Source organism: Salvelinus alpinus, chromosome 12, assembly GCF_045679555.1.
Source record: "Salvelinus alpinus chromosome 12, SLU_Salpinus.1, whole genome shotgun sequence".
NCBI classification, from domain to species: Eukaryota; Metazoa; Chordata; class Actinopteri; order Salmoniformes; family Salmonidae; genus Salvelinus; species Salvelinus alpinus.
The window spans coordinates 38940914-38967667 of record NC_092097.1 but is presented as its reverse complement, the minus strand read 5'-3'; the positions used below and the strand labels follow the sequence as shown (position 1 = coordinate 38967667).

General features: G+C 45.1%; 1 protein-coding gene across 7 annotated transcripts in view; it reads left to right on the top strand.

The window, feature by feature from the left end:
• nfasca (neurofascin homolog (chicken) a) overlaps positions 1 to 26113 on the top strand; it is a 182493-nt gene extending 156380 nt beyond the window's left edge. Inside the window, exons 20-32 of one of the 7 annotated variants that reach the window (XM_071336288.1) lie at positions 147 to 369; positions 573 to 688; positions 903 to 1113; positions 1262 to 1384; positions 1725 to 1898; positions 3953 to 3970; positions 5908 to 6117; positions 6849 to 6974; positions 9915 to 10061; positions 11202 to 11333; positions 16038 to 16107; positions 18662 to 18691; positions 25732 to 26113. In XM_071336288.1, coding sequence (XP_071192389.1) covers positions 147 to 369; positions 573 to 688; positions 903 to 1113; positions 1262 to 1384; positions 1725 to 1898; positions 3953 to 3970; positions 5908 to 6117; positions 6849 to 6974; positions 9915 to 10061; positions 11202 to 11333; positions 16038 to 16107; positions 18662 to 18691; positions 25732 to 25960 — 1809 coding nt within the window. In that variant the 3' untranslated portion in view covers positions 25961 to 26113. Of the gene's footprint in view, positions 1 to 146; positions 370 to 572; positions 689 to 902; positions 1114 to 1261; positions 1385 to 1724; positions 1899 to 3952; positions 3971 to 5907; positions 6127 to 6845; positions 6975 to 9914; positions 10062 to 11201; positions 11334 to 16037; positions 16108 to 18661; positions 18692 to 25731 lie in introns of all 7 variants that reach the window. The other 6 variants (XM_071336287.1, XM_071336289.1, XM_071336291.1 and 3 more) reach the window with 6 other exon arrangements.
• Positions 26114 to 26754: the final 641 nt, after the last annotated feature.

Genomic DNA, 26754 nt, shown 5'->3' with positions numbered 1-26754 from the left:
AGTGAGTGAGTGAGTGAGTGAGTGAATGAGTGAGTGAGAGACTGTTTGTCACTGTTTCAGCCTTTCCCCTTCATAAACAGTCATTATACCCTCAAAGACAAGGTTGTTCTAATTATAGTGCTAGTGTGTATTTTTGTGCACTCCAGCCCTTGTTGGACACAGAGCAAAACGGCCCTAACCTGCACTACTCGGTGTGGTGGAGGCGGAAGGATACGGGGGAGGAGTGGAACAATGTGACTACGGTGGGGGCGAAGCACATTGTCCACGACACAGAGACCTACGTTCCCTATGAGATCAAACTGCAGGCCAGGAATGACTTTGGACCCGGACCTGAGTCCAACATCATCATAGGGTATTCTGGGGAGGACAGTACGTACACTCACAAACCAATATACAAATGAAACAACATTTATTTTCTATTCATAATCTTTTTTTCCACATTTTTTGCTCTCTTCTCTCACTCTTTCTCTCTTCCTCTCTCTCTCTCGCTCTCTCATTCTCTCTCTCTCACACACACACACACATGTTCACTCATCATGCTGGTGATGTCCTACCTGCGTGTTTTTCCCCAGAGCCTACAGCCCCTCCTACAGACCTGCATGTGTCAAAGATTGACAGCACCAATGTCAACGTCCACTGGACCCCGGTAGACCCCAACACTGTCCTGGGAGAGTTCAAGGAGTACAGGGTGAGGACTGGACTCTCACGACTACACACACACACACGCACGCACGCACGCACGCACGCACGCACGCACACACACACACAGACACAGGAACACACACACACAGACACATGCACACACACAGACACAGGCACACACACAGACACAGGCACAGACACAGACACAGACACAGACACACACACCCTGTGACGACAGTGTGTGTGACCCTCTCTCCCAGCTGTACTACTGGCGTGAGGGCAGCATGGTGAAGGGTCTGCATGTGAATAAAGAGAAGAAGACTAAAGGGTTCTACAGTACCGTGGCCCAGCCTACTGGCATATTGACAGACCTACAGCCATACAGCCACTACCGCATGTTTATGGTGGTCGCCAACAGTCGTTACGATGGGCCGCCTAGCAACCATGCGGAGTTCCATACCAAGGAAGGAGGTGAGACTGGGAGAGGGAAGGACGACACCAACTAGGGCACCAGACAAATTAATTGTGTTTTTACATCGTAGCAGACTCGCTCCTACACCCTTCAACACTCTCTTTCTCCCTCTTTCTCTCTCTCTCTCTCTCTCTCCTGTGTGTGTAGTGCCAGACCTTCCTCAGTTCTTTAAGATCCTCCAGAGGAGTCCAGACTCTATCCACCTGGAGTGGGACAAACCCCTGGAGCCTAACGGTATTCTGATTGGATACACACTCAACTATCAAGCAGGTGAGCCCTTCTGATTGGTTACACTGTCAATTACCAGACAGGTGAGGACTTCTGTTTGGTTACATAGTCAAGTACCAAACAGGTGAGCCCTTCTGATTGGATACACAGTGAGGTGAGCACTTCTGATTGGATAGATGACTGATGACAGGTGATCAGTTCTGGACAGAGTGGTATAGACTGAACAAGAAGTTACCGGGTCAGAAAGGTCTTTCTAATATTGATACGAATCTAAGCTCATAACAGAGATAACCTAATGTTAAGAAGAGATGATGGTATGTTGATAGATGGCACTCTGCATTAGCTGACTAGCTGTGTTGTGCGTGTGTGTGTGTCCCTGTAGTGAACGGGTCACGTGTGGGCCACATGCAGATGGAGAGTTTCCTCCCTAACGTGACAGCCTACAGACTCCGCTTGCCAGACCAAGCTATCCGCTACAGGTTCTATCTGGCGGCCCTCACAGAGGTGGGAGCAGGGAAGGTCTACGCTGAGGAGTCTCCACATTTCACCAATGAAGGTGAGTCGCCTCACCACTGCATGCACACACACACACACACACACACACACACACACACACACACACACACACACACACACACACACACACACACACACACACACACACACACACACACACACACACACACACACACACACAGTCTTGTACAGCTAACCTTGTGGGCACATACAATTCAGTCCCATTCAAAATCCTATTTTCCCTAAACCTAACCCTAATCCTAACCCGTACTCTTACCCTAACCCTAACCCTAACCTTAACCCTAGCCCTAACCCTAACCCAAAAACCTAAACTTTATCCTAACCCTAAACCTAACCCTAGCTCCTAACCCTAACCCTACAACTAACCCTAGCTCCTAACCTTAATATTTAACTTAATTCTAACCCTAACACTAATTCTAACCTTAACCCTAAACCCCCCAGAAATAGCATTTGACCTTGTGGGGACTAACAAAATGTCCCCAGTTGGTCAATTTTTACTTTGTTTACTATTCTTGTAGGGACTTCTGGTCCCCACAAGAATAGTTAAACACGTCCACACACACACACACACACACACACACACACACACACACACACACACACACACACACACACACACACACACACACACACACACACACACACACACACACACACACACACACACACACACACACACACACTCACACTCTGGCTCACACACACACAGACACACACTCAACTCAGACCTTTTTGCTATTACACATACTCACATATGTAGACACATTGTTGTCCCCCACGATGAAATTGTCAGAATGTTCTCTTTCTATCCCCTCTTTGTCTCTCTTCCTCTCCTGTGGCTGACCTCTTATCTCTCTCTTTGTCACTCTTCCTCTCCTGTGGCTGACCTCTTATCTCTCGCTTTGTCTCTCTTCCTCTCCTGTGGCTGACCTCTTATCTCTCTCTTTGTCTCTCTTCCTCTCCTGTGGCTGACCTCTTATCTCTCTCTTTGTCTCTCTTCCTCTCCTGTGGCTGACCTCTTATCTCTCTCTTTGTCTCTCTTCCTCTCCTGTGGCTGACCTCTTATCTCTCTCTTTGTCTCTCTTCCTCTCCTGTGGCTGACCTCTTATCTCTCTCTTTGTCTCTCTTCCTCTCCTGTGGCTGACCTCTTATCTCTCTCTTTGTCTCTCTTCCTCTCCTGTGGCTGACCTTCTGTAGTGTCTTTTAACGCTTTGTCTTTCTCTCTCAGCCTCTCCGATTCCCACTCTGTTTTTCCCTCCTACACTAGCTGTCTCTCACTTTTCTTCCCCCTCTTCTCTGTCTCCCCCTTTCTCGCACCTGTCTCCCCCTCCCCCCTCCCCCCTCACCTGTCTCCCCTTAACCTGTCTCCCCTCCCTCTCCCTTGTCTCCCCCTCCATCTCCCCTGTCTCCCCCGCCTCATCCCTCTACCCTGTCTCCCCACCATCTCCCTCTCCCCTGTCTCCCTCTCCCTTGTCTCTGTCTCCCCCTGTCTCTCTCTCCCCTATCTACCCCTGTCTCCCTCTCCCCTGTCTCCCTCTCCCATGTCTCCCACTCCCCTGTCTCCCTCTCCCCTGTCTCCCACTCCCCTGTCTCCCTCTCCCCTGTCTCCCTCTCCCCTGTCTCCCCCTCCATCTCCCCTGTCTCCCTCTCCCTTGTCTCTGTCTCCCCCTGTCTCCCTCTTCCCTGTCTACCCCTGTCTCCCTCTCCCATGTCTCCCACTCCCCTGTCTCCCTCTCCCCTGTCTCCCTCTCCCCTGTCTCCCACTCCCCTGTCTCCCTCTCCCCTGTCTCCCTCTCCCCTGTCTCCCCCTCCATCTCCCCTGTATCCCCTGTCTCCCCTGCCTCATCCCTCTACCCTGTCTCCCCATCCATCTCCCCTGTCTCCCCCGCCGTCTCCCTTTCCCCTGTCTCCCTTGTCTCTGTCTCCCCTGGTCTCCCTCTCCCCTGTCTACCCCTGTCTTCCTCTCCCCTGTCTCCCTCTCCCATGTCTCCCACTCCCCTGTCTCCCCCTCCCTTGCCCTCCTCTCTGTCTGTCTGTCTGTCTGTCTGTCTGTCTCTCCCTGGGTGTTAACAGAATACTTTTTCAGCTCAGGTACTGATCACTCAGGTGTAGGTAACGGGAATTGCACAGCCCATCTGTCTGTCTATCTGTCTTACTCCTCTCCGACTCTGTCTCACTCCATTTTTGAGCAATGGTGACCAGCTCAAATTAGTGACCATGTTATCTTTGCATTTCCGTACTACTTTGCCTGGTGGACATATCGTGGGTTTCTTCTCCCCCCTACTGATGACAGTAGTACAGACCCAGGCACTTTCTATCCTCACAAAGGGGTGGATTAATTTTATGCTGTAGGAAACAAACAAAACAAATTAGGGGGTAACTTTGAGGTCTGTCAAGGGTAAAACCGTGAGTTCTCTTCGAACAATCACAGTCTCTGCTTCAACCTTCAGTATTTTCAGTCACTTGTATATAGCAAAGTTGAACATGAATTGGAAATGTATTTCTATCCTAGTTGTGTGTGGTCCTGATGTCCAGGTCAGGATCCCCTGTAGTGTAGTCAGTGTCAACTTCCTGCTCTTTCTGAGGTTTGAACTTTGAACCCAATCCCTGATGGCACACTTTTCAATTTGAATCATGACATAATTTCCTGTCCGTCACAAGCCTTGGATCTTGTGTACTGACTAAGCCGATGGAGTCGGCCCATATTGACGTGGATGCACTGTGGGGTGTGGGAGAGTCTTGCTTTCATTTTTAAGTGGAGATGTGAGTACATTTACGGGGTGGGGTGAGGGGGGGATTTAAGCTTATACTGCTCTTCCTGGAATGAATATCCATCATCAAACGTTCTCTGCTTCTCATTCACTGGCTTGCTCGCTCACCGCTGCTTGCGCTTCAGTTTTCAAAGTGTCATGCTTCCATCTTATCTGTGTGTGTTTATTTCTGTGCTGGTGAGCGTTGCCAGCCCCTACTCTTCCTGGTCTCTGTGACGGGGGGGGGGGGGGGGGGGGGGGGGGGGGGTGTCACAGGTAAGATATTGGGGTTCAACCGCTCTGAAAGGCAATGTCTCTGCCTTTTGACTGACACAGCCTGGGATTGGCACAGATTTTAGATTTGACATGGCTTGCGGCCAATGTGATCTCTGGCTGGCTGTTGAGTGTTACCTGGACAACAAGGGTTCTTGAGCACCTGCCTGTACCGATGCCTTATTTTACTCTTCTTCCTCTTCTTCTCTCATGGCTGGCTCTCTCTAGCATGCTGCTTGTCATGGCTGACCTGGGGGAGTTTGGAACTATGCATGGGGGAGGGAGGAGGGAGGGATGCACTTCAACAAGCATATGAGTTAATCTGCTCTCTAGTGGGATCCTCCAAATGGAGATGTTCATCCACTACAAGGTAAAAAGAAGCGTAACAAGAAGTCCTACAAAGAATGTATGCCCCTCTTTGTTCACTGTAGATACTGTGATGATGATTTTCAAAATGGCTTCCAAAGAAAACAAGGCTCCTTTGTAATAACAGTAGGGTATCTAAATATGGATTTCCCATAACTTCCTGTTTATTCTAGAAGAAAATCCACACACCAAAGACCTGCTCTGTTTGTTGGTTTGGGCCAGGATGTAGTTGAGGAGTGTCATAACATCAGTTGGCCACGTGGGGGCACTGATATTCCACTTTAAGACCCTCATCATGGGTTGTGTGATGAGTAAATGATTTATGATTACCTAGTCCCAGATAAATCCTTACTGTTGTATTTACCCACACAATAAAGCATGCATTTTATTATTAACTTCTAATGCCTAAAAGGACAATTATCTATAAAAAGTATATTTCTGTTGACCCCTTTTTGTTAATTGGACTATTGCCTTTTCCTTATTTCTGCACCAGTCAACAGTGCTGGTTCTGGGAAATTCCATATCACCTTTCTGCTCATTGTTTTATTGACTTTCTCTCTGTCTCTATTGGTGTGTGTGATTACCTGTGAGTTCCTGCTTTTCTCTTTAACCCTGTGCTCTCTTCCCCCTGCCCTGTAGTCGAGCCTACAGACGTCTCCGTGTCTACAACTGTCCCTCCTCCTCCTCCTCCCACTACTACCGCTGCTACTTCAACCATTAGTACTACTACTACTACTACTACTACTACTACTACTACTCCTACTACTACCACAACTGCTACTGCTTCTACTACTGCTACCACTCCTGTGTTGGTCACCAGCACCAAGCAAGCAGATAAAAATGTGTTGGGTACATACAGTAGGCCTACCTGTTGTTTACTTTTAGTTCAGTCATTTTCTTCCATGGCAGTATAGATAAAATAGATTGACAATGGATGCCACCTTTAAAGAGACATTTTAAAGGTGTGTTGTGTTATTTGTATATCTTCCCCAAGATTCAAGTGATAAATGAATATGCTTTCATTTGAAGCATTTTGATTGGATACTCTCTCCTGACCAGGAAGGAAGCATTTGGAGGAATTGGCTGCATTCCAATACCACTTCATTACCTTGTCATATCTCCTTGGAGATAGGTTACAGGAAATTAAGTCACTTTAAAGTATTGGAAAGTAACCATTAACTCAACGCTGTTCGGTCAGGCTGTGAGAATCCAACGTATACATATGAACAGTTAGAGGGTGTTTTGTGGGCCGTTAACTCTGTTCAATGCCGTGTTCCTATTAAGGGGATACCTGGACTACTGGGCACCTCCATTACAAATCAGGACACCCCTAGAAGTGTTAAGGCATTAACTGTGGAGTGGACTCGACCAGAAGTGTTAAGACATCAACGTTGACACTCCTTAAAAGTGTTCAAATATAACACTGGTACAATCCACTGTTTATAGGGCAACCTGAAATCTAACCCTAGCCCTAGAACCATTGTGTGATTGCAACCCTGCGTGTGTGGCTGTTGTAACACGCCCTTCTCTGCTCCACCTTGCCCTTGACCCCGCCCTGACCCCACCCTGCCCTCTAGTAGGCATGGCTCCTGGGAGGGTGATCTGGAACCTGACGGTGAAGCCTAACAGTAACTACGCTAACGTCAGCTGGAACCACAACTTCCCGACCGGCAGCAGCGAGTTCCAGCTAGAGTTCACACTGGACAGTAAGATCCACACCCAGTTTGTGTCAGAGCTTAGGCTGGACAATAAGAAAAGACCCAGAGTTTGTGCCAGCTCTTAGGCTGGACAATAAGAAAAGACCCAGAGTTTGTGCCAGCTCTTAGGCTGGACAATAAGAAAAGACCCAGAGTTTGTGCCAGCTCTTAGGCTGGACAATAAGAAAAGACCCAGAGTTTGTGTCAGCTCTTAGGCTGGACAATAAGAAAAGACCCAGAGTTTGTGTCAAAGCTTCTGGATGGTAAGAAAATAACCAGAGTTTGTGCCATTGCAACAGTCAAACTAAATCAAACCCAGCTCAAGTATTTGAAAGGATTTTACATATGTATTTAACCCAAGTCTATCGTATCAAAACTACAGTTCAAAACCCATCCTAGGAAGAAATGTCAATAGTGAAGTCAGTTTTCAGACAGTCTATCTCTGCAGAGATACTAGGCTTTTTGAAAGGAACTGTGAGGCAATCCTGGGGCAAAGACATATACCAAACTGACTTTATTAAAGAAATCCAGTCCAATTTATGACAGCCCTTCACTCTAGTAGAGAAATGAGGCTTTTATTTGGAGGTGAGTCATGCAACATTCTCATTTCTATTCATAAAACTCCCAGGGAATTTCTGAGGGGAAACTCTAAACTCTCATTTCATTTTGCTTCAGCAGAGCTGAGTTCAATTGCCTATATAAGTCAGATTATGATCTGTATAGCTGTAGATAGAGTGAAATATATAATATATTCTGTGGCATTTCCATTTAAATAATGACTGTGTTATTTTATAGCACCCCCAGTTTTTATTGTACTTTGATTGGAGGTTTCTAGTTTCTGTTTTCTTAAAAAATCCCTTTGTTCAATTTGCCTTTCATTGTGCCCGTGTTCATTTTCTCTCTCCGGTTCGAACAGAAGTTCCTTTCAGAAAGTATTTTGTGAGGCTGAGGGAGAAATTAAGAGAGATCTTAGTCAGTACTTTGAAAGAGGAAATAGTGAAAGGAAAGAGCTAGAGAGAGAAACCCAGGGATGGGGTGATGTTCTCACACAACTATGAAGAACTTGTCCTTATAACTGTATATTATTTATCAGTTCTTATAACTGTATATTATTTATAAGTTCTTATAACTTTATATTATTTATCAGCATTTTCAAATTATATCAATGACATAGTTATAATGCACAAAATACCAAACTCTCTCCCTATCTCTACTGTGAGATGAGATAAAGAGAGAGAGAGAGAGAGAGAGAGAAACCCATCTAGAATTATGTTTAATTTACTAGGGGGAAATACACTGTTTAATGAAAAACATTCCTTAAAGATATGCTACTTACTACAGTATACTGATGGTACAGTGATGTCGGTATATGTGTGTGTTCAATCATCCTAAGTGAAAAGAGAAGATGTTAGGGTGATGTTCACAGGAGCTGAGCGTGTGCACACATTGATCTGTTTCCCACTGTATCAATGACATAGTTCTAACACACAAGATACCTAACGCTCTCCCTCTTTCCTGCTCTTTGTCCATTTCTCTCTTTGGAAATGTATCTTTGTATTGTTCATACGCATAGTGTATTATGATGTCCTAACTCCCCATACTGTGCAGTGTGCATACTTCATGGCTACTACCCAGTATCATGCTGCTGCTTCACCTGTCTGGCTGGCTGTCTGTATGGCTGGCTGGGTGCCTGTCTGTGTGTCTGGCTGGCTGGCTGTGTGTCTGTCTGGCTGGCTGTATGATTGGTTGTGTGGCTTGTTTTTCTATTGACTGTTTAGAGTAAGAGTGAGGGGGAGGGAGGATGTTGTCTTTATTCACACACGCACATTTTACATGGGCATTTTAGTCATTAGCTTCAGCTTCATGTTTTAATGGTTGTAAGGAATGTGTTTTTATATTAGTCAGACATTCTTCCCACTGATTGATTTTCGCAGTGCTTCAGGTCTGTTTGTTGCCTAGTCAAGGTTGCATTTTGTTTCATATGATTTGGTTTAGTTGCTTCAGAGGCTGCAGTGGATGTACTCAGCTTTGGAATGATTTTGGTTGATTGCTGTATGATGATTGCTATATGAGGATGTCACCCTTTCAGGGGATCAAAGGTCATGTCATAGCATGGTGCACGATGTCACCAGTTTGCATGCTCCACCAGCCATCACCAGCCCACACCCACAGCTTGGTGATGTGATAAGAGGCACATCTTTCCATTGGAAAGATGCCGCGTTTCGTTTTCACCATTGGTGTGTTTCTTTTTATTGAGATGAGTGGAGGACTATGGGTAATTGAGACACAGTGCTTCTCTACCCTCCCGCCTTTTGCTATTCCAGAATACAGAGTGTTCCATAATGGTCAATTTAAATTCCACCAGTCAGGGTAATACAACCAACTTACTGCTGCCAAATTCAGCGGGAGTTTAGTTTCGTAAAACTTTGATTTCCACTGTATTATAGTAGCCTGAAGGAACACCTGCTCTCTAGCTCTACCTCTTTTCTCCCGCTCCACAAAAAGTCCCCTTTTTAGATTAGATTTTTCAGGAGAATTATCCCCAGGAGAAAAATGTGGTTTCACTTCCACTGAGAAGAAAATGAACCAAAAATAATCCTCTAAAAGACATATTTAAAAAGCTTTCTTAAAGAGCTGCGGCTCTTCTATTCACTTTCACTCTCTAGTAATTCTATTAACATAGCCGTATACATGACATTGGTTTGCAGATGTAGCTATTCATTTCAACGAGGTTGTTAATGAGTGGTGGATGTTGGAGGGAGGGGGTGTGTGTGTGTGCTGCATTGGGTCAGTCTCAATTTACTCCAGTGGCCCACCATCTCATAGGGGGAGAAACAGTCCCACCCATGTCGCATCACTACGTGGTACCCGTCCTATTTACTGTGTTACCATAGTAGCCTGGCCACGCCCAACGACATAGTATGATTGGCTCCTCTCTTGTGTTCCAAGGCAATGGCAGTGTGTCAAGCGTACCAGTGAACCAGCCGCCCATTAAGCTGGCGGGGCTGATCGAAGGGGCCAAGTACCGCCTGAGGGTGTACTCCAATGAATACCACAGCATCTCCAGCAATGTTGTCACCTTTGAGACCAGCGCAGGTGAGCCTCCACCTGCCAGGTGAGGAGGGATGGTACATGACCAGATCAGGTCATGTCAGATAGTCTGGGGGCCAGTCTGTCTGCATCAGCCCAGTCTAGGAGACTATAGCAGGCTAATGCAGAGACATGACAGCACCCAGGCTACAGAGACCCCATGGATACCCCAGTTCCCTAATAATGAGGTCTGTTGGGTCAGATCAGATCACAAGGCTAGGAGTTGCTATAGCTCCAAGGAGTTGGTATTGAAGTGAAGTTATTCAACTGTAGTGTAGAGAGACTGTTTTGTTTCTGTTCTTTAGAATTGGTAGTTCTGAACATCGTGGAATATCGATTTAGCTGTTTGTGATGTCTTGATTTTCCATAGTAATCCAATGAAATGTAATGTGTGATAGGCTCATGAGTAAACAAGTCATATACAATGGATCTGATACTTTGACCTGTACTCTACTTTTCTATCTTTGCTTTGTTCTGAGCAAATTTACTTTGCCAATGTCACACTTCTCTGGCACTGGCAGAGCTGTTACTTGGTTAGTAATTATAAGCTATTAATGTCGTTTTTTTTCCCTATTTATGCCTGCATTGTGTTACAGAAGTGATTCCCGACCTGTAATAAAGTAGCTTCATGTGGTTGGCTTATTTTACAGTTAGAAGACTGGTGTCAAATAACAATACTTTTTTTGTGGTTGGTTGCTTTGAAAATTTGCTGTGCATGATTTTTTGTTCCTTCTGCTAAAGTACCTAGGTTTTGTGTTCAAATTGACCCAACTCAAATGGTAGAGTTGCATATTCTGCTTTGGTTTGTAATGCAAAATACACCTTTTCTCTTCTAATTTGATTGTGAAGGTGTGGGGAAATGAAGATGAATAATTTGTTATACAGATAGATTTACTGGGATACCATCTAGAGTTATAGCTCTATGTTGAGGGAATATTAGAATGCTGTGATGATGGTTTGGGTTGTCATACATTGTGTACTTGGTGTATCTTGATTTGAGCATCCTTGGATGAGGACAGATTGTCGGATGTATTTCCAGTGACTCATTTGGGGCAAAACAGACTTTTATTATTTTTCTCCCTCTCTCTGTGTGTCTCATCTCTCCCGTCTGTGTGTGTGTGTGTCAATGTTTTTGCCTGCTGACAGCCTACATTAAAGACCAGGTGGACATTGCTACCCAGGGCTGGTTTATCGGGCTGATGTGTGCCATCGCTCTCATCATCCTCATCCTCCTCATCGTCTGCTTCATCAAGAGGAGTCGCGGAGGCAAATATCCAGGTAAGGGTTAAAGGCCCGGTGCAGTCAAAAATATGATTTCCTGTGTTTTATACACTAAACAAAAATATAAATGAAACATGGAAAGTGTTGGTACCATGTTTAATGAGCGGAAATAAACTCAACAAAAAAAGTCCCTTTTTCAGGACCCTGTCTTTCAAAGATATTTAGAAAAATCCAAATAATCATTGTAAAGGGTTTAACACTGTTTCCCATGCTTGTTCAATGAACCATAAACAATTAATGAACATGCACCTGTGAAACGGTCGTTAAGACACTAACAGTTTACAGACGGTAGGCAATTATGGTCACAGTTATGAAAACTTAGGACACTAAAGAGACCTTTCTACTGACTCTGAAAAACACCAAAATATAGATGCCCAGGGGCCCTGCTAATCTTCGTGAACATGCCTTAGGCCTGCTGCAAGGAGGCATGAGGACTGCAGATTCCTCATGAAGACTGCAGATAAATTGCAATGTCCGTACTGTGAGACGCCTAAGACAGCGCTACAGGGAGACAGGACGGACAGCTGATTGTCCTCGCAGTGGCAGACCACGTGTAACAACACCTGCACAGGATCAGTACATCCGAACATCACACCTGCGGGACAGGTACAGGATGGCAACAACAACTGTGTCGTGACGTTGGCCTGTTGGGGAGGTTTATGACCCCCATAAATACCTTACCCCTTTTCTCTCTCTCTACTCTATAGAGTTGACTCTTGTAAAGCCTGTAACATAGAGAGTCTGGTACCATCAAAAGGGGGGAAACGGAACCATATTTCGGTAATCCAACCAGTTGAAAATATGCGTTTGTACTTAATGAATATGATCTCAGATCAGTTATTGTCTGAGACATTACTACTAATGCCAGGATGACATAAATTCTATCTTGGAAAGTCGACATATTCTAGTTATCAGATTAACATGGAATTGTTGTGCAATTTAAATGTTTAAATATGAAACTATTTGTGAAAAGATTAAATGTAATTTTAGCTTCTTAAATGAGAGAACGGTTTGTTATAGAGAAACTCTGCTCACTCAGAGGCCCCGCCCAAGTGAACAGACTTTGGTTGTAAACTATGAAACACGCCCTTCTTTCACCACTATATAAACCCGTTGACGAAAATTCAACTTTCTGTTCCGAGCACGTGAGGACGACGGTCCTACGTTAAAAGGGCTCAGATAATAACCTAACGAAATTAGCATCGTGTTCAATGTGAAGGTGCCGATCAACAGGCCGAAAGGATGCTTTTCGACTATACCAGCCAGAATATAGCACGAGCTTAAAAGTATGGCAACTTGGTATGAACTTTGAACTCTTATTCACTCCAGAAGTGATACCTCCTAGCCGTTGAGTTAGCAGCAGCCGCTGTAAACGTGGGCTAGGAAAGGTTGGACGACGTATCCAGTCTAACACACACAAAGATACTAAAACATATCCAGTTTACCACCAGAGACATTCTTCAGGGGACGAGATCCCTGCTGGGCAACCTGGCCTTCCATCTACGACCAACCTTTTCAAGAGCAGCTCAGAGTAAATATTCCTTGCATTTTCATTTTCCAAATGGGCGGTTATTTAGAATGCATAAGATACTGTATTTACGATAGCATAGCTGCCTATGGCCCGATAGAAACACAAACTATTTTTTGTTTGTCAGTCTTCCCGCTCTTTCATTCAAAACCAAACCCCCTTTCTTTGTGTAACCAGCCGTCATATCTGTTCCGTCCGATGGGACGTTTTCTTTTATGACATAATTTGTAATCAATGTATAATCCATTCTGTGTAGATGTAATTCTGTGTGATTATTTGGGTATTTAGTAAATAAATAATTAATCTAAATGTTGTATTGCTGATTCAACTTGTTAGCCAGGGTTTGTGAAGATAACCAATAATTTACAACTTTCAGATGAGACTGAATAAAGTGACGATTAAATATTGACTGCTACTGATGTAAAAGATTACTAGGTCTTTAAGAATTTATTCGGAAGATAACAGCTCTATAAACATTATTTTGTGGTGCCCTGACTTTCTAGTTAATTACATTTACCTGATTAGCTTAATCAGGTAATATTAATTACAGAGAAATGATTTTATAGAATAGCATGTCATATCACTTAATCCGGCATAGCCAAAGACACGACAACTGCCTGAGTTACACCAGGAACGCACAATCCCTCCATCAGTGCTCAGACTGTCCACAATTGGCTGAGAGAGGCTGGACTGAGGGCTTGTAGGCCTGTTGTAAGGCAGGTCCTCACCAGACATCACCGGCAACAACGTCACCTATGGGCACAAACCCCACGGTCGCTGGACCAGACAGGACTGGCAAAAAGTGCTCTTCAATTACGAGTCGCGGTTTTGTCTCACCAGGGGGGATGGTCGGATTCGCGTTTATCGTCGAAGGAATGAGCGTTACAACGAGGCCTGTACTCTGGAGCGGGATCAATTTGGAGGTGGAGGGTCTGTCATGGTCTGGGGCGGTGTGTCACAGCATCATCGGACTGAGCTTGTTGTCATTGCAAGTAATCTCAATGCTGTGTGTTACAGGGAAGACATTCTCCTCCCTCATGTGGTACCCTTCCTGCAGATTCATCCTGACATGACCCTCCAGCGTGACAATGCCACCAGCCATACTGCTTGTTCTGTGCGTGATTTCCTGCAAGACAGGAATGTCAGTGTTCTGCCATGGCAGCGAAGAGCCCGGATCTCAACCCATTGAGCCCGTCTGGGACCTGTTGGATCGGAGGGTGAGGGCTAGGGCCATTCCCCCCAGAAATGTTTGGGAACTTGCAGGTGCCTTGGTGGAAGAGTGGGGTGACATCTCACAGCAAGAACTGGCAAATCTGGTGCAGTCCATGAGGAGGAGATACACTGCAGTACCTAATGTAGCTGATGGCCACACCAGATACTGACTGTTACTTTCAATTTTGACCACCCTTTGTTCAGGGACACATTGTTCCATTTCTGTTAGTCACATGTCTGTGGAACTTGTTCAGGTTGTCTCAGTTGTTGAATCTTGTTATGTTCATAAAAATATTTACACATGTTAAGTTTGCTGAAAATAAACGCAGTTGACAGTGAAAGGACATTTATTTTTTTGCTGAGTTTAAAAGATACCAGAAATTTTCCATACGCACAAAAAGCTTATTTCTCTCAAATTTGGTGTGCAAATGTGTTTACATCCCTGTTAGTGAGCATATCTCCTTTGCCGAGATAATCCATCCACCTGACAGGTGTGGCATATCAAGAAGCTGATTAAACAGCATGATCATCACACAGGTGCACCTTGTGCTGGGGACTCTAAAAGGCCACAGATACAGTTTTGAGACATCTAAGTTTTGTCACACAACACAATGCCACAGATGTCTCAAGTTTTGATGGAGCGTGGAATTGGCATGCTGACTGCAGGAATGTCCACCAGAGCTGTTGCCAGAGAATTTACTGTTCATTTCTCTACTATAAGCCCCCTCCAATGTCGTTTTAGGTAATTTGGCAGTACGTCCAACCGGCTTCACAACTGCAAACCACGTGTAACCACGCCAGCCCAGGACCTCCACATCTTCTTCACATGCGGATTTGTCTGAGACTCGGACAGCTGATGAAACTGTGGGTTTGCACAACTGAAGAATTTCAGCACAAACTGTCAGAAACCGTCTCAGGGAAGCTCATCTGCGTACTTGTCATCCTCACCAGGGTCTTGACCTGACTGCAGTTCGACGTCGTAACCGACTTCAGTGGGCAAATGCTCACCTTCGATGGCCACTGGCATGCTGGAGAAGTGTGCTCTTCATGGATGAATCCCGTTTTCAACTGTACCGGGCAGATGGCAGACCGTGACGAGATCCTGAGGCCCATTGTCGTGCCATTCATCCGCCGTCATCACCTCATGTTTCAGCATGATAATGCACGTCCCCATGTCACAATGATCTGTATACAATTCCTGGCAGCTGAAAATGTCCCAGTTCTTCCATGGCCTGCATACTCACCAGACATGTCACCCATTGAGCAAGTTTGGGATGCTCTGAGTCGACGTGTACGACAGCGTGTTCCAGTTCCCGCCAATATCCAGCAACTTCGCACAGCCATTAAAGAGGAGTGGGACAACATATCACAGGCCACAATCAACAGCCTGATCAACTCTATGTGAAGGAGATGTGTCGCGCTGCATGAGCCAAGTGGTGGTCATACCAAATACTGACTGGTTTTCTGATCCACGCCCCTCCCTTGTCTTTGTAGGTATCTGTGACAATCAGATGCAGATCTGTATTCCCAGTCATGTAATGCATTTGTTTCAATTGACTGATTTCATTATATGAACTGTAAATTTGCTAAGAAGCAATTATTTTCATTTTTGACCATTTCAATTGAAATCAATCATAGTAAGGTCCTTAATTGTTAGCCAAAAATGATTTGATATTTAGATAAAAATGGCTGCATTGGACCTTTAACACAAGATGGTCCAGTATCCAAATAAGCGTTAACACAGGGGGGTCAAATCAAATCTAGTAACTAGTGACCATGTAAGGGTATACTAGACAGGGTCAAGTATTAGGTTACATTGAGGGCGTTTGGGAGCAAGAAAAGATGGTGGGGGTTGAAATACCCAGGTAGGGGTTAGAACGAGGGCCAGTGTCCAGTTAAGTCACAAGATGGTGGCATGTTCAGTATAATCATGTACCTCTATTTGTTTTATCACTCTTCAGTGCGAGATAAAAAAGATCTCCCTCTGGAGGGAGTGGATCAGAAGGGAGAGGATGGATCATTTGACTACCAGTAAGTATTTCTCTTGAATATTATATATCTCTGGCCTACACATCTCTGGAACAATTTTGTGTGTCGCCGTTGCCAGTCAGTGAATGATCTATGTATGCAGAGTTTCTATTGCAAAACATTAGTAATCATGGCTAGATATGACTGTGTATCATCCAGGATTATACAGAGGAGGATGTAGTAGGCCTGTGTCTTGTTTGCTTTCTTATGGAAGCGTCATTGTGATTATCATGTGTGGTATTCAGGCTTAGGATCATGTTTAGTAGTGTTTATCTGCAACTATTTAGGAATCAGGAATGAGGGACAGGGACTATTACTTTGGCCTTGTAATATTTGGGAATGCTATTAAGACGATCGAGACAGGAGCTACAGTAAACAGGAGTTATTATGTCTTAGGTCTGGTAATGCATGTTTTCAGTATGTATTTGTTAGTTAGTGATTGTCTTTTGCTCATTCCAGGTCTCACTGATCTCCAGTCATTCTTCTCTGTGGGGAATGAGAATCTTTCCATCTTTACTGTTTAATTAACCCTCTAACTTAACTGTTAAATCAGCACTAACACACTCCAACCGATTACTCACTCTAATCATCGTGGTCCTACTTTATATTGAAATGGTGCTAAAAACCAGTGTCCTTACATGGTACAGTAGTTACATAGGCAGACACATTGTACTTTATGTACACGCTTAAAAGTTTAGCAACTGTTTCCATGATGATTATCATATTAGCCTCAGCAGGTAGTCTTTAGAACTTCAGAAGAAGAGGACGGAAGCATCGTATTAGTGGAAACCAAGACTGTTCTCAGGGCAAGCCTGGTGTAGCTAGATATGTTCGAGTCACGTCGGGGATGCTAACCTGACACGTTAATTCTCCTAACCTGACACGTTAATTCTCCTAACCTGACACGTTAATTCTCCTAACCTGACACGTTAATTCTCCTAACCTGACACGTTAATTCTCCTAACCTGACACGTTATTTCTCCTAACCTGACACGTTAATTCTCCTAACCTGACACGTTAATTCTCCTAACCTGACACGTTAATTCTCCTAACCTGACACGTTAATTCTCCTAACCTGACACGTTATTTCTCATAACCTGACACGTTAATTCTCCTAACCTGACACGTTAATTCTCCTAACCTGACACGTTAATTCTCCTTACCTGACACGTTAATTCTCCTAACCTGACACGTTAATTCTCCTAATCTGACACGTTAATTCTCTTAACCTGACACGTTAATTCTCCTAACCTGACACGTTAATTCTCCTAACCTGACACGTTAATTCTCCTAATCTGACACGTTAATTCTCCTAACCTGGCATGGTAATTCTCCTAACCTGACACGTTAATTCTCCTAACCTGACACGGTAATTCTCCTAACCTGACACGTTAATTCTCCTAACCTGACACGGTAATTCTCCTAACCTGACACGTTAATTCTCCTAACCTGACACGGTAATTCTCCTAACCTGACACGTTAATTCTCCTAACCTGACACGGTAATTCTCCTAACCTGACACGTTAATTCTCCTAACCTGACACGGTAATTCTCCTAACCTGCTACAAAAAGTCAGTAATGCTAGTTAAAACTGTCAGACTTGCCATGAGAATAGTCTTGGTTTCCACTAATGCGATACAGCAAGATGAAGTGCCCCTGTACTCTGTCCCCTATAACCCCACACAATCAGTAACCCAAACCCCTAATTGTTCTTATAAGCCACAAATGAAACATGGCACCTTAATTTACCCAGACCAGTTACAATGGATTTTTTTTTAATTAAGAAATATTTAACCTTTATTTAACTAGGCAAGTCAGTTAAGAACAAATTATTATTTACAATGACGACCTACCCCGGCCAAACCCTAACCCGGACGATCCTGGGCCAATTGTACGCCGCCCTATGGGATTAGGGATGTATATTTAGAGTAATTTGAAGAGATTTTATTCATTTTGCGTTTGGCTGTCAAAAGCATTCCGACCATGAAGGAAATAATTTGAACATTGTTGTTTTAGGTGCTTATTCTGCTTGACAGCACAGTGCTGTGGTTTGAACACCTTTGATGTTCAAAGGTGTTATCAACAATTATCACATATGTGTGAGCAGTGTCCATATGTGTGAGGCATGTCCACAATGAAAATCTAAGCAAGTCTGCTCTCGTCTCTAATCAATGTTTATTAATATTACCCTCTTTCCTACAGTGAAGGTCATTGCTAAACTCACAATCTGACAAACTCAATAGCACTGGGACTAATCATTCTCTCTACCCAACTCACACATTGTGTATGTGCGTGTGTGTCTGGGCATTTCTTTGTGTGTGTGTTTTTGTGTGTGTGTTTTTTTGTGTACGTGTAATTGTGTGCGTGAGTCTGTGTGAGTGTGTGTGAGTTTGTGCGTCCGTGCGTACGTGCATGTGTGTGTGTGTAGTCTCTGGCTCTCATACGCTTGTGTGTCACCTGGAGGATGTATCTCCTTCCTTCCCTCTCTCTCTTTTCCCTCTCCTATCTATCTCCTCCCTCTCTTCTCCATGCTGAAATGGTCGTCTGTCCCTGACAGGAATGAAAATGAGAACGAAAAGGAGAACAGGTATTTTGGTTTCGGCACGGCATCCACCTCCCGGCCTGCGCATGTCAGAGACAGATACTGAACTCCCCTTCAGACTGAGGGCTTGGGGGTGAGATTGGGGGATGAGGAGGCGAGGGCTTGGGGGTGAGATTGGGGGATGAGGAAACGAGGGCTTGGGGTGAGATGGGGGGATGAGGAAGCGAGGGCATGGGGGTGAGATAGAGGGGATGAGGAAGCGAGGGCTTGGGGTGAGATGGAGGGATGAGGAAGCGAGGGCATGGGGGTGAGATAGAGGGGATGAGGAAGCGAGGGCATGGGGGTGAGATGGGGGATGAGGAAGCGAGGGCATGGGGGTGAGATGGGGGGATGAGGAAGCGAGGGCATGGGGGTGAGATGGGGGGATGAGGAAGCGAGGGCTTGGGGTGAGATGGGGGGATGAGGAAGCGAGGGCATGGGGGTGAGATAGAGGGGATGAGGAAGCGAGGGCTTGGGGTGAGATGGAGGGATGAGGAAGCGAGGGCATGGGGGTGAGATAGAGGGGATGAGGAAGCGAGGGCATGGGGGTGAGATGGGGGATGAGGAAGCGAGGGCATGGGGGTGAGATGGGGGGATGAGGAAGCGAGGGCATGGGGGTGAGATGGGGGGATGAGGAAGCGAGGGCATGGGGGTGAGATAGAGGGTATGAAGAAGCGAGGGCATGGGGGTGAGATAGAGGGGATGAGGAAGCGAGGGCATGGGGGTGAGATGGGGGGATGAGGAAGCGAGGGCATGGGGGTGAGATAGAGGGGATGAGGAAGCGAGGGCATGGGGGTGAGATAGAGGGGATGAGGAAGCGAGGGCATGGGGGTGAGATAGAGGGGATGAGGAAGCGAGGGCATGGGGGTGAGATAGAGGGGATGAGGAAGCGAGGGCATGGGGGTGAGATGGGGGGGATGAGGAAGCGAGGGCATGGGGGTGAGATGGGGGGATGAGGAAGCGAGGGCATGGGGGTGAGATAGAGGGTATGAAGAAGCGAGGGCATGGGGGTGAGATAGAGGGGATGAGGAAGCGAGGGCTTGGTGGTGAGATGGGGGGATGAGGAAGCGAGGGCTTGGGGGTGAGATAGAGGGGATGAGGAAGCGAGGGCATGGGGGTGAGATAGAGGGGATGAGGAAGCGAGGGCATGGGGGTGAGATAGAGGGGATGAGGAAGCGAGGGCTTGGTGGTGAGATAGAGGGGATGAGGAAGCGAGGGCTTGGTGGTGAGATAGAGGGGATGAGGAAGCGAGGGCTTGGGGTGAGATGGGGGGATGAGGAAGCGAGGGCTTGGGGTGAGATGGGGGGATGAGGAAACGAGGGCATGGGGGTGAGATGGGGGGGATGAAGATGCGAGGGCTTGGGGTGAGATAGAGGGGATGAAGATGCGAGGGCTTGGGGTGAGATGGGGGGATGAGGAAGCGAGGGCATGGGGGTGAGATGGGGGGGATGAGGAAGCAAGGGCATGGGGGTGAGATGGGAGGGATGAGGAAGCGAGGGCATGGGGGTGAGATGGGGGGATGAAGATGCGAGGGCTTGGGGTGAGATTGGGGGATGTGGACCGAGGCAGTGACTGTGATGCTAGATCATGGTCTATGAACTACTTCACCCTCCTCCCTTTGCACTACTGTTTCTGGGGTAGAATGGGGAGATTGGGTGTGGGGAGGGTCAAGGTGGGCATGGTACACCAGCCAATCAGAGATATCGGTTCCCGGGGGTGTCAAACATGTGATCAGGGCAAAGCTGAGACTCTCTGGGTAGTGTGAAACCACAGAGAGAAGTGAGAAGAGTGTTGTTTCTACACACAGCTAGAACTCCCGTCAAGGCACTTCACCAATCTGTAGCTAATCGCAAAAACATATATCAAATGTTGCTTACTCTTTTGGTCTATAGTCTACTTCCATAAAATGTAGTACATCTGGGTCAACTATCCCTTCAATGCAGATTAGTAAATAGGACAATCCTACTTTAGGACTAAGCCATGTTACAGATGTAGGATATTTATTTGATCACCCTGTTGCAATGCAGGACATTTTAAACGTGTACTGTATTTGAAGTTTAAAAAGGCTTCTAAAGTTTGTAATTTCCACTTTGAAATGTCAAACTTGATTTTCCCTTATGAAAAATGTATCAACCCCTACAAAAATGTTCATTAATTATAATCAACATAATAATTCACATTACTGTTGCTGCAGAATTATTTTCCTGCTGTAACAAACTGGCTCTAATTGAGATCCAACATCAGTATGCTTCACCAGACTACAATCATAAACACTAGAGCTAAACCTAGCCCAAAGCTATGCATTAACCTTGGTTTAGCCTTGAGGCTAAGGTCATCAATTGACCTGGCTATCTTTGGCCTGGCCATGGCTGTGTTCCACACCTGCTACCTGTGTCCCACACCTGCTCCCTCACAAGCAGAACAACAGCCATTTCAATAGGCAGAATATCTTAAGACCAGGGCTGTTCTGGACCTGTTCAATAAAGGCCTCTGGTGGAGAGTTGTCTTGGCAGGGACCTATCCTATCCATGGGTGGTTCAGGGTTAAGAGCAGCGGGTGTTCAATATGGGGAAATAGACGCTAATCACAGCTGTGGTTTAAGCATCGCCTCAGGCTCATGATATTAGAGTGAGAAAAGCGTATTAGTGTTCAAGGCTCAGCTGGTGTTCAAACAGTGAGCCAAGGCTCCGCACTGTGAAATCCTCTTCTCATTACCAGTGCAGGATATCACAGAGTTAGAAAAGCAGCTTTTCTGAAAGTGTCAATTTAATCAGGTAATAAACTGTCAGGTAAATAAATCAAGGTGATTTGCAGATTAGGGGAGGGAGATCGAGAGAGAGAGAGTATGAGGAGGCAGGAAGGTCTTATCTCTCCCCAGAGAGACGTCAAGTGTTTCAAGGATCAGGTAGGTGATGTAATGATCGTGAAACTGATCGTGAACACTCTGAGAGGTCCTGAACCCGTTTGTCTCTGTCGAGGGCTTGATCGTGTTTTTCCCCCCTTAAGGTTAATTGCTTTGTTTTTCTTCCGACAGCTGACATTTAACAGGCAGCAACCACCAGGTGCAGAGGTGAAGGCTGAGGTCGGAAATCAATTTGGCTGAAATGAGGGAGGTAGGGAGGTTTGAGAGAGGGTGTAGAGTAGATGTAGTGAGGGTTTAGGGAGGAAGGTTGGAAAGTCTTCCGTTCGAGTTTGACGCCCTTGAGGAACCGATTTGGGGAATAAGCAACAGCGAGCCTTTTGTATGGAGATGACATATCAACACCACTATGTTCTTTCCTTGTTCCTTCCTACATGACTTAGTCATCAATGATGATCAGCACTGCTGCTCACATCCATCTCTGCATGTTTTTTCTGTCCATGTTTCGGTCAAGTAGACCTCAGCTTTCAAAAGACATTGATAAAATAAACATGCAGGGGTAAACGTATGAGCTGGAGTAATTTTCATCATTGATGATGTCCGGTCCCTGTGTATAGCATAAGCTGAATGATTTGGCAGTTCTGTCTCTGCATGTATGGGACTCTATGGCAGGGGTGGCCAACCCTGATCCAGGAACACCGCAGTGAGTGCAAGATTTTGTTCCAGCCCAGCTGTAACACAATTGATTTAACATTCTATGGTTCTAGGTTAAATACCATGATTAGTTGATTGTTTCAAGCTGGCCTGGAACAAAAGCCTGCACATACTGCAGCTTTTCAGGACTATGGCCACCCTGGTCTATTCCAGTTTGACTCTCTGTGGTGCTATAAACTCACCTGTTAGAGGTCCTTTCTATGCCAATTGAGCCTTGAGCCTCCTTCAGCGCCATGCATCTTTTCATTTATCCCTCCAAAGATGATTTTGTTTTCAGTTGAAGAAGGTTCAAGCTGCACGTAACACCATGGACCAGACCTAGCCCTGCAATAGACTAGTGTCCTGTCCAGGGGGTGTACTTGTACATCAAGCTGCCTCACGCTACAGAAACAGAGATATGCTCTTGCTCCTATGAGCTGTTCTGGGTCGCATGCACCAAGGCTCGTGCAAGGCAACTTTCACATAAAGCCTGATTCTAGGGCTTATTGGTGCCCTGTGATTATTGTTGTTTTTTATGGGTTTTTGTTTGTTTGATGTCACAGTAGTAGTATGGTGCAACTATGTGTGGGCACCCAACTGTTTTTGACCCACTAGTAAATATAATTTTAGGCCGTTGTCACTCAGGTATATTAGCAACCCACACACATGCGCACACATATTCTATATCAAATGTTCAGTCTGTGTTTAAAAGGTATGTGTCTGTTCAGTGTGTTTTTAGCCATCTCTGTTTTTTGTTCTTCCTCACCTTACGTCTTTTTCCTTTGTCTTTCTGTTCTGGTTTCTGTTCCCATTGGTCCAAATCAAGTTGTTCCCTCAAAAGGTATGACAGGAGTCTATCCCGCACAGTGCATACCACAACCAGAATAACCTTGAAATAATATGCATTATTTACTTTTTAAGACCGCTCAGAATTCTTGCATTGGGTTTTAATCGATTAATATCTAATCACACACATAATCACCTTTGCCAACCTGCTGAAGTGGCTAAACATTGACTATTGAATCAACATCTTTCCTCCAACATGCTCAAGGCTTAACCAACTAAAATCCTCCTTTCATTTCCATGATATTGATGCAGAGGTGGAAAGTAACAAACAACTGATGTTGACATTTACGCAATTGATTTCTCTAGTCCAATTGTTATGTTAATTGGGCTGCATAAGATTTGTCTTTATAGAACAATGCTGAAATATCAAAGATCAAGAGCAGTTTGTTTTGAAAGTCATGTCAGACACTGCAGCTTATTTTAGGAGAATAAAGTCTTCCCAGTTACTTTTTCCACCTTTGCTCCTCTCTCAAAAGTTAATCTAATCAGATAATTGAATCATTCTACACTCTCATTCTAAAGACATTTTAAAGTCGAAGAATGCTTGAACTTTTATACCCTTTGTAAACCCTCTGCTCACTAAAATTTCTCGAGCGATAAGGTCAACAAACAAAAGCTGGCAAACCCGCGACTAAAGCCGAGCTTTTTAAACAACTTTGCCACTCTGGTAGATTTATTCAATTACACATAGAGAAATAATAGGCTCATAATTAAGATGTAATACTTCCCTCTTGAGTGGATTTAGAGGTATGAACAATAGTTACGTATTTACCAGCTGCTATGCTAATCTCCTTATAATTGGAAACATTTTAGTGAATTTGAGGGCTATGAACATCTAATAAGGCCATTTCTACATTACGCTCACGTCTACTGTACTAAAAATCAAGGTTGTCATTTTCCATGCCTGTATAATGCCAAAGTCTACATACGGTATTGTATGACAGTGAACTCAATGTTCTCACACTCCTGATCAATCCTTCTCTCAGTATATTAATCGATTAAAACATTAAAAAACATCTCCTGCGCAGTTATCCAGTTTCTTCTCATGTATTTCACTCTCGCTCTTTTCTTTGGTCTACTTCTTCTCTAGAGTCTCTCTCTCTCTCGTACTTTTATCAGGCACCTGATTCCTCTTTTCCTTCCTTGATTTTAGTCTCTCCCTCTCTCTTTCTCTCTCTCTCTCCCTCTCTCTTTCTCTCTCTCTCTCTTTCTCTCTCTCTCTCTCTCTCTCTCTCTCTCTCTCTCTCTCTCTCTCTCTCTCTCTCTCTCTCTCTCTCTCTCTCTCTCTCTCTCTCTCTCTCTCTCTCTCTCTCTCTCTCGTAACACCTGATAGAGTATCTGGTCTGTTTGAGTTCAGAGGTTTGATTGTGGGTTGACGTGTTGATACTTCGGTATGGTTGCCTTGGTAATTCTCGGTTGATGACCTTGTGTGCCCCGTTGGCTTGGTGAGCCATGCTTTCAGGTAATCTCTGTCAGATGATATGGCCATGTAGTTTGTCTACTAACTGGCCAGCCATACATTACCACACTAGTACTTCACCGAAGAAAATATGTCAACACGGTCTGGTTTGTAGATCCTCTCTACAATGAAGAAAATATGTCAACACGGTCTGGTTTGTAGATCCTCTCTGCAATGAAGAAAATATGTCAACACGGTCTGGTTTGTAGATCCTCTCTACAATGAAGAAAATATGTCAACACGGTCTGGTTTGTAGATCCTCTCTACAATGAAGAAAATATGTCAACACGGTCTGGTTTGTAGATCCTCTCTACAATGAAGAAAATATGTCAACACGGTCTGGTTTGTAGATCCTCTCTACAATGAAGAGAAATAGACAACACCTCTAAATACGATGGAAAAACTGTTGAAGAGCTAAACTTCATTATTTTCTGTTCCCTCTGCTCTGGTAATGCCTTTCTGCTGTTTGCTATCTGGCTGTTGTAAGAGTCTAGAGAGCTAATGCTGGTTGATAGCCCCTGATCCCTTCTGCATGACAATTCTCTCCCCCTACTGCAGAGGTAGAAGACATAGGGACATGTTCTGAACTGAGATACGCACACCTACTATAACTTGGGCTTTCACACAAATACACTAACACCTGCAACGCTCAGACTTTTGTGTGAGTTTGAGCTTTATGCACAGATCTCAGATCAGAACATAGCCCAGACTGAGCAGCATGTGTATGATAATGCATTGGTTTGAGCATTTAAGGCCAGTATACAGCTTCCCCAAAGACAAAGGGGCTCTGTAGCAGTTCTTCTAGACTACAATATTTACTGCAGGGCTTTTTATATTTCAGCAAGCTTATATTATTGCACTCAGGTTGACCATTGCCCGTGTTTTTATATCATAGCTAAAGGCAAGTATCGATGTTGTTCCAAAATGAGTTTGTGAAAGTGCTTGTGTTCCAGTCTGCACTGAATGACCTCAGCTACAGTCTGTACTGTAAGAGAGACGAAAGTGGAAAACTACAGAATCAACACTTCTCTTGTTGACAGTTGTTCCCTTCCACAGTTTTCTTCTTACCCCTAACTACTCTCCTCTCTCTCCCCTAACCTTTGGGACGGTAAGGACTCGCCTGCGTTGATGACCGTGTCGATGACATCACAGGCGGAATCTAACCTTTGACCTCTTGACCCTTTGCAGCAGCGACGAGGACAACAAGCCTCTGCAGGGCAGCCAGAACTCTCTGGATGGCGGTGTGAAGGAGAGTGACGACAGCCTGGTGGACTATGGTGAGGGAGGGGATGGCCAGTTCAACGAGGACGGCTCCTTCATCGGCCAGTACACTGTCAAAAAGGACAAGGACGAGACGGAAGGCAACGAGAGTTCCGAGGCCACCTCACCCGTCAACGCCATCTACTCGCTGGCATAGTCCCCCTGCCCGGCCTGGCCTGGGGATCTGAGGAACTCCCCCTGGCGGTCGGAGGGTGATATTACCACCACTAATACTACCACCACACACACACACATACGCAAACACACACACATACAGTGAGGGAAAAAAGTATTTGATCCCCTGCTGATTTTGTACGTTTGCCCACTGACAAAGAAATGATCAGTCTATAATTTTAATGGTAGGTTTATTTGAACAGTGAGAGACAGAATATCAACAAAAAAATCCAGAAAAACGCATGTCAAAAATGTTATGAATTGATTTGCATTTTAATGAGGGAAATAAGTATTTGACCCCTCTGCAAAACATGACTTAGTACTTGGTGGCAAAACCCTTGTTGGCAATCACAGAGGTCAGACGTTTCTTGTAGTTGGCCACCAGGTTTGCACACATCTCAGGAGGGATTTTGTCCCACTCCTCTTTGCAGATCTTCTTCAAGTCATTAAGGTTTCGAGGCTGACGTTTGGCAACTCGAACCTTCAGCTCCCTCCACAGATTTTCTATGGGATTAAGGTCTGGAGACTGGCTAGGCCACTCCAGGACCTTAATGTGCTTCTTCTTGAGCCACTCCTTTGTTGCCTTGGCCGTGTGTTTTGGGTCATTGTCATGCTGGAATACCCATCCACGACCCATTTTCAATACCCTGGCTGAGGGAAGGAGGTTTTCACCCAAGATTTGACGGTACATGGCCCCGTCCATCGTCCCTTTGATGCGGTGAAGTTGTCCTGTCCCTTTAGCAGAAAAACACCCCCAAAGCATAATGTTTCCACCTC